Raw genomic sequence first — 16,696 nt, forward strand, 5'->3', positions numbered from 1 at the left:
AGCACGACACAACCTCAGCTGTCACATCATTACATTTTATAGGGTTTCACTCATTTCTATTGCTGGACACTCACCCTATGGGCCAATTTCTACTCGTCTGATTTCATTGAAGTTAGTTAGGAGGACAAGTGAGAACTTCCAATTAGACATAATGAAATGAGAAATGCTAAGCATCCAGAAGATGTGTGGGAAAGCAGGGAAGAGAAAAAAGGATCCATGGAACTGCCCTTTAGCCCCAGCTCACCAAAAGCGCAGTCTTCCTAATGGTCAGAAATACCACGGTCACAAGATGCAAAGCACCGATCTAATACAAGCACAGCTCTGATTCACGAGTTCCAAAATCTTTCAAGGAGTATCTAAGCCCACATTATTCTACCTCTCCTCAAAGTCAGGCCTCACCTGTCCTCCCCCATGTGGCGTAAAACTGAACTTTGTGCTCTGGTATAAAGGCACAGCAACATCCACAAGCATGCACCCAGTAATTAGCCAACACTGGGTTAATTATTATCATGCATCATTGCATTATCATGTCTTCACGCACCCTTTTGTTCCATTGGATTTTCATGATAATTTCAGGTGCAAGGACAGATGTTGTCAGTGCCAGAGGTGCCACTAATCCTGGGCTTCTTACATAAACGTCTCTGGTATGTGTGGTGCTCCTTGTTGTATTAGCTGTTTATTTGCACTCCAAAACTTTGCAATATTCATTAACATGGTGCATCATTTTACAAATGAAAATGCTAACGACAAAACCCAAGATGTGCATTATTGGCTCTGTGCACAGTGTAATTAACATATGCATATGATCTGTATTCAAATCATGTTACTGAAATAGTGACTATTAGCATAACAAGTGCTTATTATTTATTGAGATGCAACTCAAGCAGGCATCCTGCTGGGGTCTAACATCCTTCCTTTAAACAGCACCATCTTTTCCTTCTTCGTTTACACATTCTTCTCTCCTCCTGATGATTAACAGCACAGAAAACAGGGAGACTCCCTTCTGTGCCTTTGTTTAAAGGGGGAAATCTTGTCTGCTTAATTGCCCTCAAGCATCTGACCCAGTTCAAAGCTCAGCAGAGCCTCTCCTAGGATGCTGCACTCCCTTCCCAACCCCATCAACCCTGAACTACAGGATGTTTAAATGATCCGTTAATATATGCAACCTCACCTACATTAATTCTTAATTGATAAGTTAAAAGCAGTTAGACTTCCTTTTTATTTTTTTCTTTACAATTTTACTGCTGAGAGGTCTGTGTCACTGATGCTGACGCTGTTTCCTCACTCCGCTCCCTACCCTGCACAAGTTCTGATGCCCCAGGGTCTCTGCAGGACTCTTTAACCTTTCTTAGCATTTCTCTAAGAGCAAAACCTTGCAAAACTGTTCCTTGCCCAGTAATTCCTTCCTCCAGCCCCAGCCCTGCTGGGTTTTGCGCCTCATATTTGTTTTCTCAGAGGTTACACCCTCTGCTTCAGAGATGGCTGTGTTACAGTAATGAAATAATGACCAGGGGGAGATGATTTCAGTTATTTATTGTTTGTCCAAAATTGAGCTGTTTGGCCTGAAGTTTTCCAAAGTGCATGCCAAGCTACAGATAGACTTTGGTCTCAGTTAAAAATAGCACAACTTCGGAGTATTGTTAGAAAATATACATGATTTTACTATTAAGTTATATTGATCTTCCCTGAGAAGCCTTGTCTTGCAATATAAATATGTTATTTGGTTCTGGAGGGCTCTAGAGAAGAGGGACAATAAGTCTAGAAGTGAAGCTGAGACTGTATTTGGAAAATAAGTGGGGAAAAAAAAAAAGGGAAAACAAATTTAGATGGAAACACTGAAACTGGAGGCTGGGACCTGCTGCACAAAAGGAATAGAACTGGCACAAGAAGAGTCAAGTGGGACTGGAGAAGAAAAAAACAGGTGTGGGACAAATTGTAAGGGAAACATCAGAACTGAAATTGTCTGTATAGACATGTTTTGATATATCCCTCCATGATGGGATGCCTTTTTATTTTTCTTTTAATGATTTCTATGTGACTGCAGGAGACACATCTGCTGCAGAGGTGGATCCCTGCTCTACCACAGTGACAGCTCTCACTCAGGGAAACCCACCTACTCGTTACAGCAGATGGAACATGCACAGCCTCATTTTCCTGTTAATGCAGTTTTTGATGTGCAATACATGTATAGACCCAAATTGTTCCCTACCACTCATTCCATCTTTGAGATCCTGAGAACTTCATAGGCCGACCTTGTAACTAAATACACCACCTTTACAGCACAGTGGTGACACAAAAGCAGCTTGGAAACAGAAACTGGAATCCAGTCAGAAATCTATATTGTTAAAAATAGGGTTTAAGGCACGGTTTCCTCTCCTCTATTTTGCATGCTTTAGATAATACTCAAGAACTGTCAGTTTTGCTACTGCTACGGTGATGATTTACAGATGGTTTGGATTTTTTGACTAAATATCATTAAATATCCTGTTGGTTTATTTAAAAAATATAACTCTTCACAACACTGAGATGACTCCCTTGGATCATTTGTTAATTTTCATTGTTAAATCATGCAGGGTGATGTGGGAGTTCAAGGACTTCAAACTCAATTCTTTCCATCCCACTTCTGTGACCTGATAAGCTCTACAATAGCCAAGAGTCCAATTAACACCTTTCATTATCTTGTGTTGATATAATTTCCAGCAAATAATTTGGCAGGAGAGACAGAGAGAAATATTCTTAAAGAAACACCCCAAATGAAGAAGGGCAAAACTGAGATCCCTGCTCCAGCCAGGCACAGCAGAGACCTCAACTTGACTTTTTACATTAGAACCTTAATCACTGCATCACTACTCTATGGGAAAAACAACCAAAAAAATATCAAAATCCTTATTTTCTGTTTTATCCCAGTGCAATAATGAAATGAAAACAATTTTAAACCAGCCTCAATATGTGCTATTTCAACATCAGCAGAATGTGGCCATCTTGTTAAGGCCGAGCTGTGAACTGGTCTCTCACTTCGCTATCAGAGACTTAATGTAAACTCGTACTGATAAAGATAGCTCTATTTCAGTGAATTCTTCTTGAATTAAGGAGTGGCCATTAGATATCTTTGTTTGGAGATTTCAATGAAGTGAACTGCACAAGGGATGACAAGATGAAAGGACTTTAAAAAAATCACACAAAAAAAGGAAAAAAACCCTTCAGTTAAATGAATGCGACCATTAATATTTTGCATCTAGCAGGCACGTCTAGCAAAGTGTAAGTCCCTGCCTTTAGTATTAATAATGAAATAAGCAAAGATTAACCTGGAAAACCCCTCTTTGGTTATTCACACCAATTTCCCTCTCATGTGTGATTGTGCTTTGGCTCATACAGATTTTTAAAGCCCCAGAGAACAGACTTCCTAGAGACTCGTTTACAAGTCAGTAAGTGCCAGAGAGGTTTTCCTTACAATAACTCTATGTTCTCCTTGTCTTCCCTAAACCCATTCTGCTTAAGTTACAGCTACAATTCACTACTATTCCTGAAAATGTCCGAAGCAAGTTTTGTTCTCCTCCCATGATCTCACCCAGCCTTGCTTAGCCAAGTCACAAGTTACCTTTGGCTCTCATATTTCTCTTTCTAAAACAATCCCTTGTTCCTAAATGATTTGATAACATATACATTGCCGTAATAAAATGCATCACCATGTATTGCAAGCTGCCCCATTCCAACTGTGTTAAAATCTAAAAGTGAGATCGGAGGCTGATGCCATTAAATAAGAGGAGAATGTATCCAAAGTGGGGAGCGACTTTAAGATTCAAACATGTTTCAGGGACAAAGTTGGGTCTCAGTTACTCATTGAGGACAAAGGTAGACAGGATGAAAGCCCATCATTGAAAGCACGGTGCATTGCTTGGAAATAAATAAATGGCTACAAGAAAAAATGATTTGGTAGCATAGAGTGGATGATGTAGGAAAGGCAAAATAACTGGGTCAAGTATGAGTGGAATTGAGGTGGTGGAGGGCGGGGAAAACATATGGTATGACTCACAGGAAGGAATGATTATTTTATCAGTCATATGTTTAAGCTCATTATGGCTAATGTAAGGTCAGCCCATAAAAACATGGTGAGACAGAAGCAGAATGTCGCTAAAATCTAGAAATAGTCAGAAGCTATTGCAGGAAGGGACCCAAACTAAGGCACAGTGTGGAAGACACCTCTGATTCTACCCTCTGGATCTTGGTGCTGGAGGCCAAACCACCAGCACACTTTGACCAAAAGCAACGACAAGCAACTTCATCTTGCCATAAGGCATACTTGCTTTTAATCTATATTAACAAATAAAAAAAGCTTAGTGGTTATTGTTGCAAGCCAACAAAGAATTTCAACAGAAATCAGAGAACAGAACTCATATCCTGTCTTCAGTTCAGAATCACCATCTTCTGATTTCGGAAAAGTTGTGTCTTTATTTTGCATGGACATTTAAGACAGCAGATGTGTGTAAATGCAGATTTCTTGCCACCACCTGATCCATCTCATGAGTCCTTTGGTGAAATGCTCTCAAAGCACAGACAAATAAATTCTCTATCTAGGAGTAGTCAGAGAATACACATAGTCCCAAAATACAGATTAAGTGGAGTATAAGGCTTTCCCAGATGAACATAACCCCTGTGAATTCGAATCGGCACGGGATACTCATATCTCTTTCCCAGAGGCTCATGTTGGTGATTCTTCCTCCTCCATTCCCCCCTCCTCTCTTTCCATAGAGATATATGGTTGTCTACAAATAATTCTAGCTATTTCCTGATAATATTTCATTCTTCCCTTCCGCATTCAAAACAGTTCTAGTTTTGCAAATGCAACATTATGTTTCAGTCATCTCTGAAAATAAAAATGAAACCTTTGCATAAAAATGCAAATGAAACGTAAAACTATGCATGCGCGCATCAGATAGTATCAAGTAACATCAACCGTTTCAAAGAGATGTCTAAGGCATTAAGTTATGTTACAAAGAGTATTTCTAGCTGCAAGTTTCATAACAAGAATAAATCAGTCTTGGCAACGAACATGAAAGAGGGAATAAAACCTTTTTGAACACTCAAGGTGGTTTGCTCCTTTCCCCCAAACCAAAACGAATGAATTAGTTGATATATATGAAAATTACCTTAAACTAACAACATAATCAGAGAAGATAAACTTTAAAGTTAAAATTAGATTAAAAAGATAAAAAATATTACTTGAGGCTGACGAGAGCACATGGTAACTCCACAGTAACTGCTGAGCTGAGCCTTTGTCAGTTAAGAAACAACAACAACAAAAAATCATATAGTTAAAAAAGAGCCGACCTCAGCCCCTGGACTTTGCTCAGGCACTAATCAGAATGCCAATGTTTAGCGCTGATCCTTTGGCTACTTATTGACCACATATACCTGGCCACACATAAAGAGCCTCTAGCAATGCCGTAGTTACTCAGGCTCCCTGTGCTCACTCTGCACACAGGTTTCGCACTTTTCTAATGCCACTTACGTCAAATTAATTAGTCTCAAATTGCAGCAATCAGTGTTAATAAAATTAGGTGTTTTATTTTTGGTGAGAATATAAAAAACTTTTACTAATAAAAACAAATTACACACATTCTCATAATACGGCTTTAAGAGCACAATGTAGCTCCAAGTGTTTCTACTGCATACAATTATTTATCCTGGCCAAATGTATATTTAACTGTATATACTAAAGCAACATAAGACTCTCACATGAAAGCCTTAATGCCTGTTTATGTAATAGCAGAGCGTTTTTAAGCCCCACGTAGCTGCATTAACACTGGGCTGTTTAAGCCTCAGGATGTTGGGGCTCAACTCAGAAAGATCAGGAGCAAAGTGACTACTTGTTCTGCAGAGTCTCAACTTCACTGCGAACACCATTAGCTGTCATAAAAAGGTCACAAAGTCACCTTATCATACTGCTGGAAAAATCCCTATACTATGAGGAAGCTGAGGAATGGAGAAGAGCAGAGTAGGACTTGGAGATAAGAAGGGTACGGACCCACAGTATGGGATAGCTTGTTGGCCACCAAGGAAGTTATTGTGACACCAAATAACAGCCTGATATAAATACAGTAGCTTCAAGAATCCCAGGGTAGCAAAAATAGAGTTAGGCATTTTTGTCCCTGTCACTCCGCTCCCTCAGCTCCACTGCAAAATGCAGCACAGCTGCTCTCCAGAGCTGGGAAGTCATAGAACATGCAAGAAGACTTAAGCAGGAGCTTTTTAATGGATTATCCACAGTATCATAGAATCATTTTGGTTGGAAAAGGCCCTCAAGAACATCAAGTCTAACCGTTAACACTGTCACAAAACCATGTCCCTAAGAACCTAATCAACACATCTTTTCAACCCCTCCAGGGCTGGTGACTCCACCACTTGTTGGGCAGCCTGTTCCAATGCCCGACAACCCTTTCCGAGAAGAAATTTTTCCCAATATCCAATCTAAACCTCTCCTGGCGCAACCTGAGGCCATTCCCTCTCATCATATCGCTTGTTAGTTGGGAGAAGAGACCAACACTCTCCATGCTCCAACTTCCTTTCAGGTATTTTCAGAGCGCAAAAAGGTCTCCCCCTCAGCTCCTGTTTTCCAGGCTAAAGCCTTTTCATTGAAGAGAGACATTTATTCTACACAGCCCATATGTCCCAATTTGTACACTTCCATCTGTGTACACATAAGTGGGAAATGAGACATTACCTTCTTTATGACAACCCAGTTATAGTTGGTAGAGAAGGTCTGCGAGAGGACAGAAGAGAGCGCACCTCTTTCTGAAGTGCTATGGAAACAGGGAGTGAACCTTCATTTTATCTGAATGTATCTTCTGCCTTAATGAGTGCTGGGTCAGGGATGTTTTAGTTTGTTTTAAAAGCAGCCCAAAAGTAGGCCCCTTCCTTCATTACCTTCTTAACACAGGAGCTGCCATCCAGGACAGCTGAAGGGGATCACTGCTTATGAAATACATCGCATTTTAGATATGAGCATAAAGTTGTAGATACCTTACAGCTTCTCCTACTGTGCTCCAGATGTGGATGTATATTGGATATTCAGGCCTATTAGTACCACCCAACATTAAACAGTTCAGTTAGCTGTCCAAATTAGGAGTCTCATTTCCCTGTCTAGGCAATGGATCAAAGCATCTGGATAACCTGAGTTCTTTGGCTTCTCACTGAAGACATAGGTGTCTCCTCACCCCATCTGCAGTATTACGTTTGAAAGCTCTTCATTGGAGGGGACAAAACTGGGAATAATAGAATCATAGAATACCAGGTTGGAAAGGACCACAAGGATCAACTGAATATTCAATAAATGTAATCAACAGAGTAAAGATAAAGAAACAAGGAACCCCAGCAAAGCTTGGAAGAGCATGCAAGAAGAGACATGCATCTGATATATGGGCTCAGAATTTTGATATCATTTTCCAAGCAATACAATCACAGAAAACATTCAGCCACTAAACAGAAAGCTTAGATCCTGGCTATTCACATTAATATTTCTATTAACATGTAAGCTGATACTAATAGAATATTATTGTAACTACAAGAGAACACATAGCTGTAGAACAGAAGCAAAAACCCTAATGAAGATTTCTATTGAAAATTATGGACAAATCCAAAGCCACAACAAACTATCTGAGAAGGGCAAACTAAGACCAAAGGGAGACTCTTTAGGTTTTGGGGTAATGAGACATTTAGGAAAGCACACAACATCTGAAAATATAATCTGGTCTTGAAATTTGCTTTACAGCCATAATAAGCTTCCACGCTCGTCAAAGAGCCCCAAACTGGGATTCTTCTTTTGGAGTCTGACAGCTGTCTGCTATTAGTTTTATCTATTCAATCTCCAAATCCCAAACTCAGAGGTTACTGGTGTAGGTCAGTTGTGAGACTATGTTGACTCTCTTGCCATTCGACATGGAAAACCAAATAACAAAGTCTGCACTATGTCAGCAAGCATTTCACATTCTTCGGTTTGTCATGCAAAGCACAAAGACCCTGATACAGTTCAAAATTGTCTTTGTATCTACAACCTTGTTTACCCTTGGGATACAAGCTTAATTTCCCACATGCCTAAAGTGTTTTAAAAGCCACTTCATACAACAGAAAAGACAGTGCTAATCTCTGGCAATGGAACCAGAAATATTGAGGGTTTCAGAAGAGCCTCCAAATCAGCAGTTAGATCAACTTTATACTTATACACATAAAGTGGGTGTGTGTGAAAGGAAATTTCACTTCAGGAAAATCTAGTTCTCATGGTGTAGGATCACGATTTTGCCATCCCTAGATGCAAATTACACAGCTGCTCGAATTAGGCAGTTTTTCCTATTTCCATGGAATTAGTATCCACAATTGTAAAAAAGGTAAAGGTCCCTTCACATGTACATACGCTGCAATGCAACTTTCTAGGGGACATGACAAACCATCCACAGTGGAATATATGGGCAAAAAGAAGGTTCTGACTTAGTCATGGTGAGTTTCTCCCTTGAGGCACCTGCCGCCTTCCATTAGCTTTGTAGAGAACTTCAGCTCCTGCCTTAAGCATTATAATTAGGTGTTAGAGGTAGAAATACACCCTAAAACATGAAGGAATGCAGAATCAGAATTACAGCAACAAAAGTAAAGGGCATGACATGAAGAAAAAAGTGTCAATGAGAAATGCAGTTCCTAAAGCCTAGATCCAGCTTGTGTCTTCAGCGTTTACATCTAAGCAAAAAAACCAATTCTGAAGAAGTGGTTTAAAAATACAGCCACAGTCAAGCACATAAAAACTGCCCACTCTACTAATTTTGGAGGGAACAACTTGCAATTGTGGGGTGTTTTGGATGGTTGGTTTGTTTTTGGTGTCAAGTGATAGAATTGTACGTCCTCAATGGAAGAAAGTTCTGAAAAATGGTGAAAAACTCTTTCAACCGCATCGTCAGCCCAAACGGCTACTAAAATAGCTATTAGTTAAAAGAAAAGAACAAGACAATTCTTGGCTTCTTGGATGCACACAGGTCTTAACTGCAGTAAAATCTGCCTTTTTTTTCTCCCATGTACACATGGAAAAGAGACTCTCCAATAGGAAAACAAATTGCATTTTAAGAAAAAGTCAGTTATATAATAGGCGCAAAACTGGTTCAAGAACCAAAACCCCGCACATCAATCACCCATCCACTAATGTTACATGATGTGATAACCTAGAGCCTAGACAGAAAGTTTTAAACAAATACCATCTCTGCTGAAAAATTACATCACTCCTTAGCTCATCCTTGAAACTCTTTCTGGCCTTCAAGGAGCTCCCAGCCTCACTAAGCTGATTGCTGGAAGCAAACACTTTTCTGACCATCATACAACGAGTAAAATCAGACCAAGCCTGAGAAAAACAAACCTTTCCAACGTATCTCCATTCCATCATGCCTCTCTAAACAGAGCTGATGTTATCACCTGTGTAAGTATGTCCCAGAATGTAGTAGGCTTCATCCAGTGTACCATATGTATCTCCAAAAGTACGTGTGTGGAAGAAAGAATTTAAAATAACCCAAAACACAGTATTACTGTGCCCGGTGAATGAATTCATGAATACATGTTAAGCCACGAAGTTGAGAAGAACCTGGTTACCAAAGGGGGCAATTCTCACACTTGACCTCTTCCTTCTCATCTTCAAGGGAGTTCTATAAAACATCTTCAAAGAATAAACCAGAGTATTAAAATAATAACTCTGGTGGATATTAAAAGCCATAGATTCATAAAGAAACAGCCTTTACAGCCTGTAGTAATTTCTCCCTCTCCCCAGTTAACTCCTCCACATTACTCAGGCGATAAATCATCCATGTCTCTCTTTTCTACAGCACAGAAACATCATGTCATGCCTGTCCTTGCTAAATCTTCCTCTGCTTCTTCGGTATTGCCTGGCTTTAAGAGTTAGTCTAAATTACTATCACATCCAGGTAAACTTAAGGCAACTGTTTTTCAACTTGTATTTAATAATGAAAAAACTTGCTTCTGTTTTAGACGTGAAGAAATGCTTATGTATCCAGAGTTTGTCATCTTTAGCCTACTGAAATGGATCTGCCATAAGACTTTGTTTCCCTTCACTAACTTTGCCTTGTTTGAAAGCAGAATGTATTTATTTTTTAAATTTTCCTTTTGGTAACTGCTAATTTCAGCCCTCGGGTATAGCTACTATACCTTTGCTTTCAACTACTATTTGTTGTTTAACTTCGCAATTACTTTATGTAACCTAAAACCACTTTGGATTACAGCTTGTAAAAAGATTCCTTGGAAAATAAAAGTATATGGTATTGTGATTTTAATCAGCAGATCCCAAGGCCATAAACTTCAAAGAATCTTTGCAATGTGAATTTCCCTGTTTCTGCAAGTCAGCTTTCAAGATAAATGCAGGATCTTTCAGAGACAGATATGTATCTATAGGTACAACTTGAATAGTTAGAAGCAGTAGTATTTTTTCTAACTTAGTGATAAAATCCAAACAGCTGGTCAAGCAGAGTAGGAGAACTGTTAAGCATGAATAATCTCACCAGTTCTGTGACTTTGCCACTATACACGGACATATATTTACAAATTGCAGTGACTCACAGCATAAATATATTGAGAAATGAACGCTTAGGTGCTGGCACTTTACTTTTTGATTTGTTTTATATTAAAAATAAATTATTTTCTAGAAAACTATGCTTATTTGTTATCTAGGATCCTTATATAGGGGTGTTCCACTGCCCTAGCAAAAATGGGAAAAGCAGAATTGATAAATTATTTTAATCATAACAACGGAATGCAAGAGCAATTGCCAGAGTTTTCTGGAAGTGCAGGAACTGTGAGCTGATGGCATGAAATTGTCTTTCTTAGCTGAGATCTCCTGAGGTCTGTAGATGACTTAAATGTTACCCCTTCTGACAGCAAGGACACCCTCCCTCCACAAACCCATTCACGTAAAATACCAAATGAATCTCCCTGCAAGTTCATTGAGTGTGCAAATCCACAAACACTTATGTCAACCCTCCTGAGGGAGCATTGCATGAGCAGGAGATGCTGTGGAGGAAGGAGATGATGGGAATTCCACTGCCATTACAATGCAGGAATATCTATTGCTATGTATTTTTACAATAGTTGGGTCCATCTGAAGTTTAAGATAAAAGCCAGTCATGTTTTAACATTTTAGGACAAACTCTATCCTGTCTATGTGGCTATTTCAGACACATTTTCTCTGTTTTTCCCCTTTTCTCATGCATCCTGCTACCGTTGCTAGAGCAGCAAAGCTATGACCAGATGGGTAGTAATGGGATATTATTCCTAACAGATATTCCCTGTGAATGGAGGACTTAACTCCTCATCTGCAAAGCCGGCACTTCCGGACACCTTCATTTAATTTTAGCTGCATTTTGTCACTTAGGAGGAAAAACTGACAAAACACGTGTAGGACTTAAAGCTGCCTTATCCTACTATAAAACTACATGAAGAATATCTTAACAAAAATGTCTTTTTTTTTTTCTTTCTTATATTGTAACATTTTTCCATTGCCTACAATAAAGCAGCATCTAAAAAGAAGAAAATTTGATGTAGCTTCTTATGTGATACCCACCAGCACCATGCCTGTAATCCTGCTTTGGGTGGAATTTGCCTCTTTCCAAAAGCAGTGATGCCCCTTTCTCCCCTCATTTTTCATAACAGGCCAACATTGCCCCCCATCTGACTATTTGCTCCAACTTGCTTTTCAGCTCTTCTGAAGTGCAATCCAGGTTCCCATGGTCATGAAGGTAACCTGACGATCTCCCTCCAGCACTGAACACTAACCCATCTTCATAGTAATCTCATCACTTTAGCAGGATTCAAGAAATTAAATTGCACTTAATGAATTTAAACATACTTCAGTCAAAGGGTTTTACTCCACAAATGAATGTGAAGTGTTGTCTGCTACCTGAGCCAAGAGACATATAAATAGCTTTAATATGTTTTTATAAAATGCAAAATAACAGCAAAAGCTACTCTTCAGCTATTTTTGAAGGCATAATTTTTATCATTTGTAGAAATTACTATAAATCGTAGCATGTGAAAAAATCTGCACTCTATTACGTTCCTATTAATAATTCTATATCCACGCTCTGCATGAAACATCCCCTGGCTTTCTGCTCAGTTTCTGCTTCACTTCCAATTCTTCCTTCCTGTCCATCCCCTGTGCTGGTTCCACATTCTCACCTGGGATTACCCAAAAATCTTGCCAAAAGCAGGAAATGCTGCTGAAATGCCAGGAGATGGTTTGAGTCAAAAGTCCTACACTCAATATGGTCTTGTTTGAACTGCAGAGTGACAAGAATGAGCCAAGACTGTCATTGTCATCATCATAGATCTGAACCATGAGATAGCAACGCTTTTAGAATGGTTCAATCCTACACCTGAGCTGTGTTTTACTTACAGTTCACCAATGCTGTAGCTGTTGGAAGCACCAAGACAATGTAATCTGCTATTCTGTTGAGACCGTTCCTTAAAGCCAGAAGCTCAGAAGACCTTTATATGCCTTATACTGTCATGCAAAGACATGTAATTCATGCAACCTCAAATTAAACTGCAAAAGTGAAAAAATCCAAATTAATCATGCTCAGGAGGAGTTAAGCACTTCCTCACTGAGGATATTTTAAGAAGTCATATAGATATTTCCCCAATAGCAGCATTAAAGTTACTCTTGACAAGCTCACATTCCTTAATACAATCTCTTGTCCTATTCACAAGGATACAATAAATCAGCACAGGTCTGGATTATCTTATTTAAATAACAGGTTATACAAATAAGAAAATACAGAAAGATTTATGCAAATATAAGTTCCAAATATCTTCTCTCTTATCTATACGTGTCCGTAAATGCATGTTACATTTATGAAAGTAAGGGCAGAGTTAAGTCTCGGATCAAGCAGCTGCATCTGACAAAGTGAAATCAAGTTAAATAGCCAGATGGTACACACCAAACCCATATAGGCAGAAGAGACAAAACCATAGATAGCTAATTTGCAACATTAAAAAAAAGAAAATAATGAACTAAATGAAAAAGGACATTTTTAATGCTTTTTTCATTAAAAGCACCTTTGTTATATGCAAACACAAATTGTCTTGAAGTGAATAAATAAGCTCAGCTGTGTTGTGCAATGATTCCATTAACCTTGCACTCAAGCATTAAATTAAATTGCCGTGTTCGGATTTCCCTGCTGCAGGGGAAAATGTACCTTCTAAGGTCTGTGCTTTATGTTACCAGAGCCAATGAGTTAAACCTTCACAACTGAACTTCTACAATTAATAATAAAAGAAACTAAACCAAGTAAGCAAATTGCACAAATTCCCCTGATCAGTTTTTAATGATTAACCTCATGCTTGAAAGGTTCATAGTCTTTCACACTTGTTCTCCCATGTATTCAATTAATTAACATCTGCTTTGAGCAAGTTAAATTTCATCTTCATACATTTTCTCCGTGTACCAATAAAGCAGAACTCCTGCTTGCCTCCATTCACAGAATTAAGAAAGTGATTCGTTACTGCCCCATTTCATTCGACTCCTTTTCCTTATGCCAATTTTCACCCTGGAAAACTGCCTCTCAAACCAAGATTAATTTCTTGTTTAAGCTGCACATCATGATCACCCAGCAACCAAAGAGAAGCTAATTTAAAATCACTGCCCTACTGTCAGAAAAGTGATTTCCTGCATAAGGTGAGTAAGCTTGCATTATTAATAGAAAAGACTAAATCAAAACAACACATCATAATGTCACCAAATCTGGGACCAAGGGTAATTTTTCTGTGATCCCGTGTCGCAGCTAAATTGCCAGCCTTACAGAGTCTTTATTGTGTGTAAAGTCCATCCCCTCCATGTGAACTGAAAGAATGATTTTCAAAGCTGAAACAACTGATGTTAAAGTACAAATTGCATTTCAGTGTGTTGCAGTCCCATTTTTAAGTGGAATATATTTTAAACATACAAATAATCTCTCTTGTTGAATGTACATAATGGGTCCTCGTGGTGTCTCTAGGGAAGCTTAGCAAATTAAACACGATAATAACTTACATGCCAAGAAAAAGTGTTGCAAGCACAGGAAATATTGGAGGGGGGAAGGCATCGATGACAAGGAATGTATCACTAGCTCTCCAGAAGGCTGACTGTTACTTAAACAATAATATAATTTATATCAGACCAATTCTGTATTGTAAACAGATAGCTTCTGTTAATGTGGCAATATTCAGAAGCCGCAGCTACAGATGGAGACGATAATTGATGAGTCTTCACTTGCATACTAGGTGGCAATGCCTTCACCCGCGCTCAACCAGGAGCAAATGCTGTTGGCCAAGGGGAGGTTTCGAGTTGCAAATTTCAGAAACAGATATGAGCTCTTGAAAAATCCGGGCATATTTTACAACTGGCAGGCATATGTTGACTTAGTAACTGAAACTGAGCTGAGATTCTATAACAGGTTTTAGTTCTTTTGTTGAGATTTAACATCCTGCTCTTTACTTGTATTAAGCGAACAACAAGGCAAATTTAGTATGGCTTTTTTTGAAAACAAGGCTAAATTCTTCATCACTTGTGTTTCTTTAGTAAACCATGCATCACTAAAGTATCAGCCATATCAAATTCAGTCAAATGCATTATGTCCCGGGAAAGACTTATTGATGACAAAAGTAAAAGAAAAAAACCTTTTAGTTCAGAAATTGGTTCAAACCTGTATCTCAAAATCCATGCAGGGGCCCCTCAGGGAAGAAAAGGGATACGGTTCACTTACTGCATCAACATTAACACTCATCAGGGTTTGGATTTGGAAAGGCAAGCAGCAGCTATAGGCTGATGCCGTTAAAAGCAAATGTATTAAAAGTATTTAACCCATTTATCTCAACTTTAACAGAATACAGGTCTCATTACTGTCTGTCTCCCTGGCTTCCTTTATGATCATGCTTCCATAAATTATGGATTTTTAGTCCCCTAATTTTTGATCTTTGGCCTTGACTGTTCACACTGAATCACTGGACTTGGAAGAATCAGTGGAAATGAGGACACAATTAGGTCTTTTTTATTTCAAACACTATTAAAATAAAAGTTTTACGTTTTCTTGTGTTGCGTCCTGTGCACAAAACCCCAGATAAGATTTCAGCAACGCAATCAGAAGACATAAAGGCAACATTTATCCTGACACCTCCGTAAACATCTCACCTAAAATACTCTGGAGAAGCTTCTATCTGTGTATTCAGTACCTGAACTCCCAAAGCTAATTAATCTTAGAGATCAAATCAGCATTAGATGCAGCTTGAAGCAAGTGTGCCATTATATTATTTGCTGGATAAGAGCTTACCTGTCAGCATCTCCGAGTCCCAGCGAGGTGTTGCGCTGCATGGTCTCCCGCACCGCGGCCATGCCGTCCGGCAGCCGGTTCAGCCTTCGTGTGTAGAGCCCCAGACCACCATCCGTCATGTACCTTCAAAACAGCAAAACACAATGTTATCCTTAATAAAACAATAAAACTTTTAGGTATTGGTGTAGCCCATATCTTCTTAATGTTTTTAACTGTATATTGCAATTCGCCCGCTTTACAGTGAAGAATATTACTTGCAATACGAAGCAAGGAAAGCTTTATTCTTGATTAAATCTGATAAACTTCTTGCCTCTCTTCATTCTCCTCTCTCATCAATAGAATTGCATTTCAACATAATTGTGACAAAGGAAGGACACTTAACTTTCATTCAGGATGCCTAGATGGAAGTCATTTAATACTCGTGAATGCTACCATCAATTACCCTTTCCTGTCCAAAAGATGCATGGTTAATACCATCCTGAACTATTTTGTGTGTGCTAAAACAACACGATGGAAATCTCAACTCTTTTAGAAGTTAACTGCAAAAAAGCACATGGAATTAAACCTAGTTTTGTCAATGGTCGATGAATACTGAATATGCCAAGGTCTATTGTGAGAAATCAAAGTTGCAGCATGAACAAAAGGTTTTTTTCAACCTTGTTTTGGCTCCTACACTGTACTCTGTCTGCAACTGTGACCTAGAGACGTCTGCATTTAAAGTGACTGTTCTTAGATATGAAGAAGTTCCAAGTGTATATATTATAGTTCACAAATTTCTAAGACTGCACATTTCTTACTTTCCAGTTCAGACAAATGAAAAATGCATCTTAAAGGGCACAGAGATGACACTTGGTGGACAAGAATAGGTTGATTTTGTTGATCACTAGGAACAATTCCTCGCAATAATTGAGGCTGTGTCATCCAGCATTTCTGCTGAAGCCTGTACCAATGCAGACAGCAGCTGCCATCACGTCATGCAACTTCGGGATGTGATGGTAACCAAGAAAAGAAAGTTTTAAAAATCATACCAACTACCTACCACTTTGGTTCAGTTTCAAAATCAACTATTTTAGTATGTTAATACTGAAATTAATTAGTTACTCCAGTCTTCTTCAGTAGCTTCCCAAAGAGCTGTCATACATCAATATCTCAATAATGTTTCAAAGAATTTTGTGGCCTTTCACAATAGTAATAGGTGAATAAGTTCAAAGTGTCAAAACAGGAGGATTTTTCTCTTGGTTTTTCTTCATTTCTACAAGTATTTCTGACTACAGATACATGCGAGCTAGCTTTAAACTAGAAAGACAAGTCCCATTTGCCTCTCAAGACATGGCGTGGAGAGAGCTCTGTGCTAC

The 16,696-nt window shown here is 38.8% G+C and overlaps 1 protein-coding gene across 4 annotated transcripts in view; it reads right to left on the reverse strand.

The window, feature by feature from the left end:
- Positions 1–16,696, reverse strand: part of NAV2 (neuron navigator 2) — a gene marked incomplete at both ends in the record, with an annotated part of 363,557 nt that overhangs the window by 68,168 nt on the left and 278,693 nt on the right. For all 4 annotated transcript variants that reach the window (XM_080345864.1, XM_080345863.1, XM_080345862.1 and 1 more), the window contains one exon: positions 15,342–15,464. In XM_080345864.1, the coding sequence (XP_080201990.1) occupies positions 15,342–15,464 (123 nt within the window). The remainder of the gene's footprint in view (positions 1–15,341; positions 15,465–16,696) is intronic.

The sequence above is a fragment of the Nesoenas mayeri genome (genome assembly GCF_963082525.1).
Source record: "Nesoenas mayeri genome assembly, chromosome: 5".
In the NCBI taxonomy this organism is placed as follows: Eukaryota; Metazoa; Chordata; class Aves; order Columbiformes; family Columbidae; genus Nesoenas; species Nesoenas mayeri.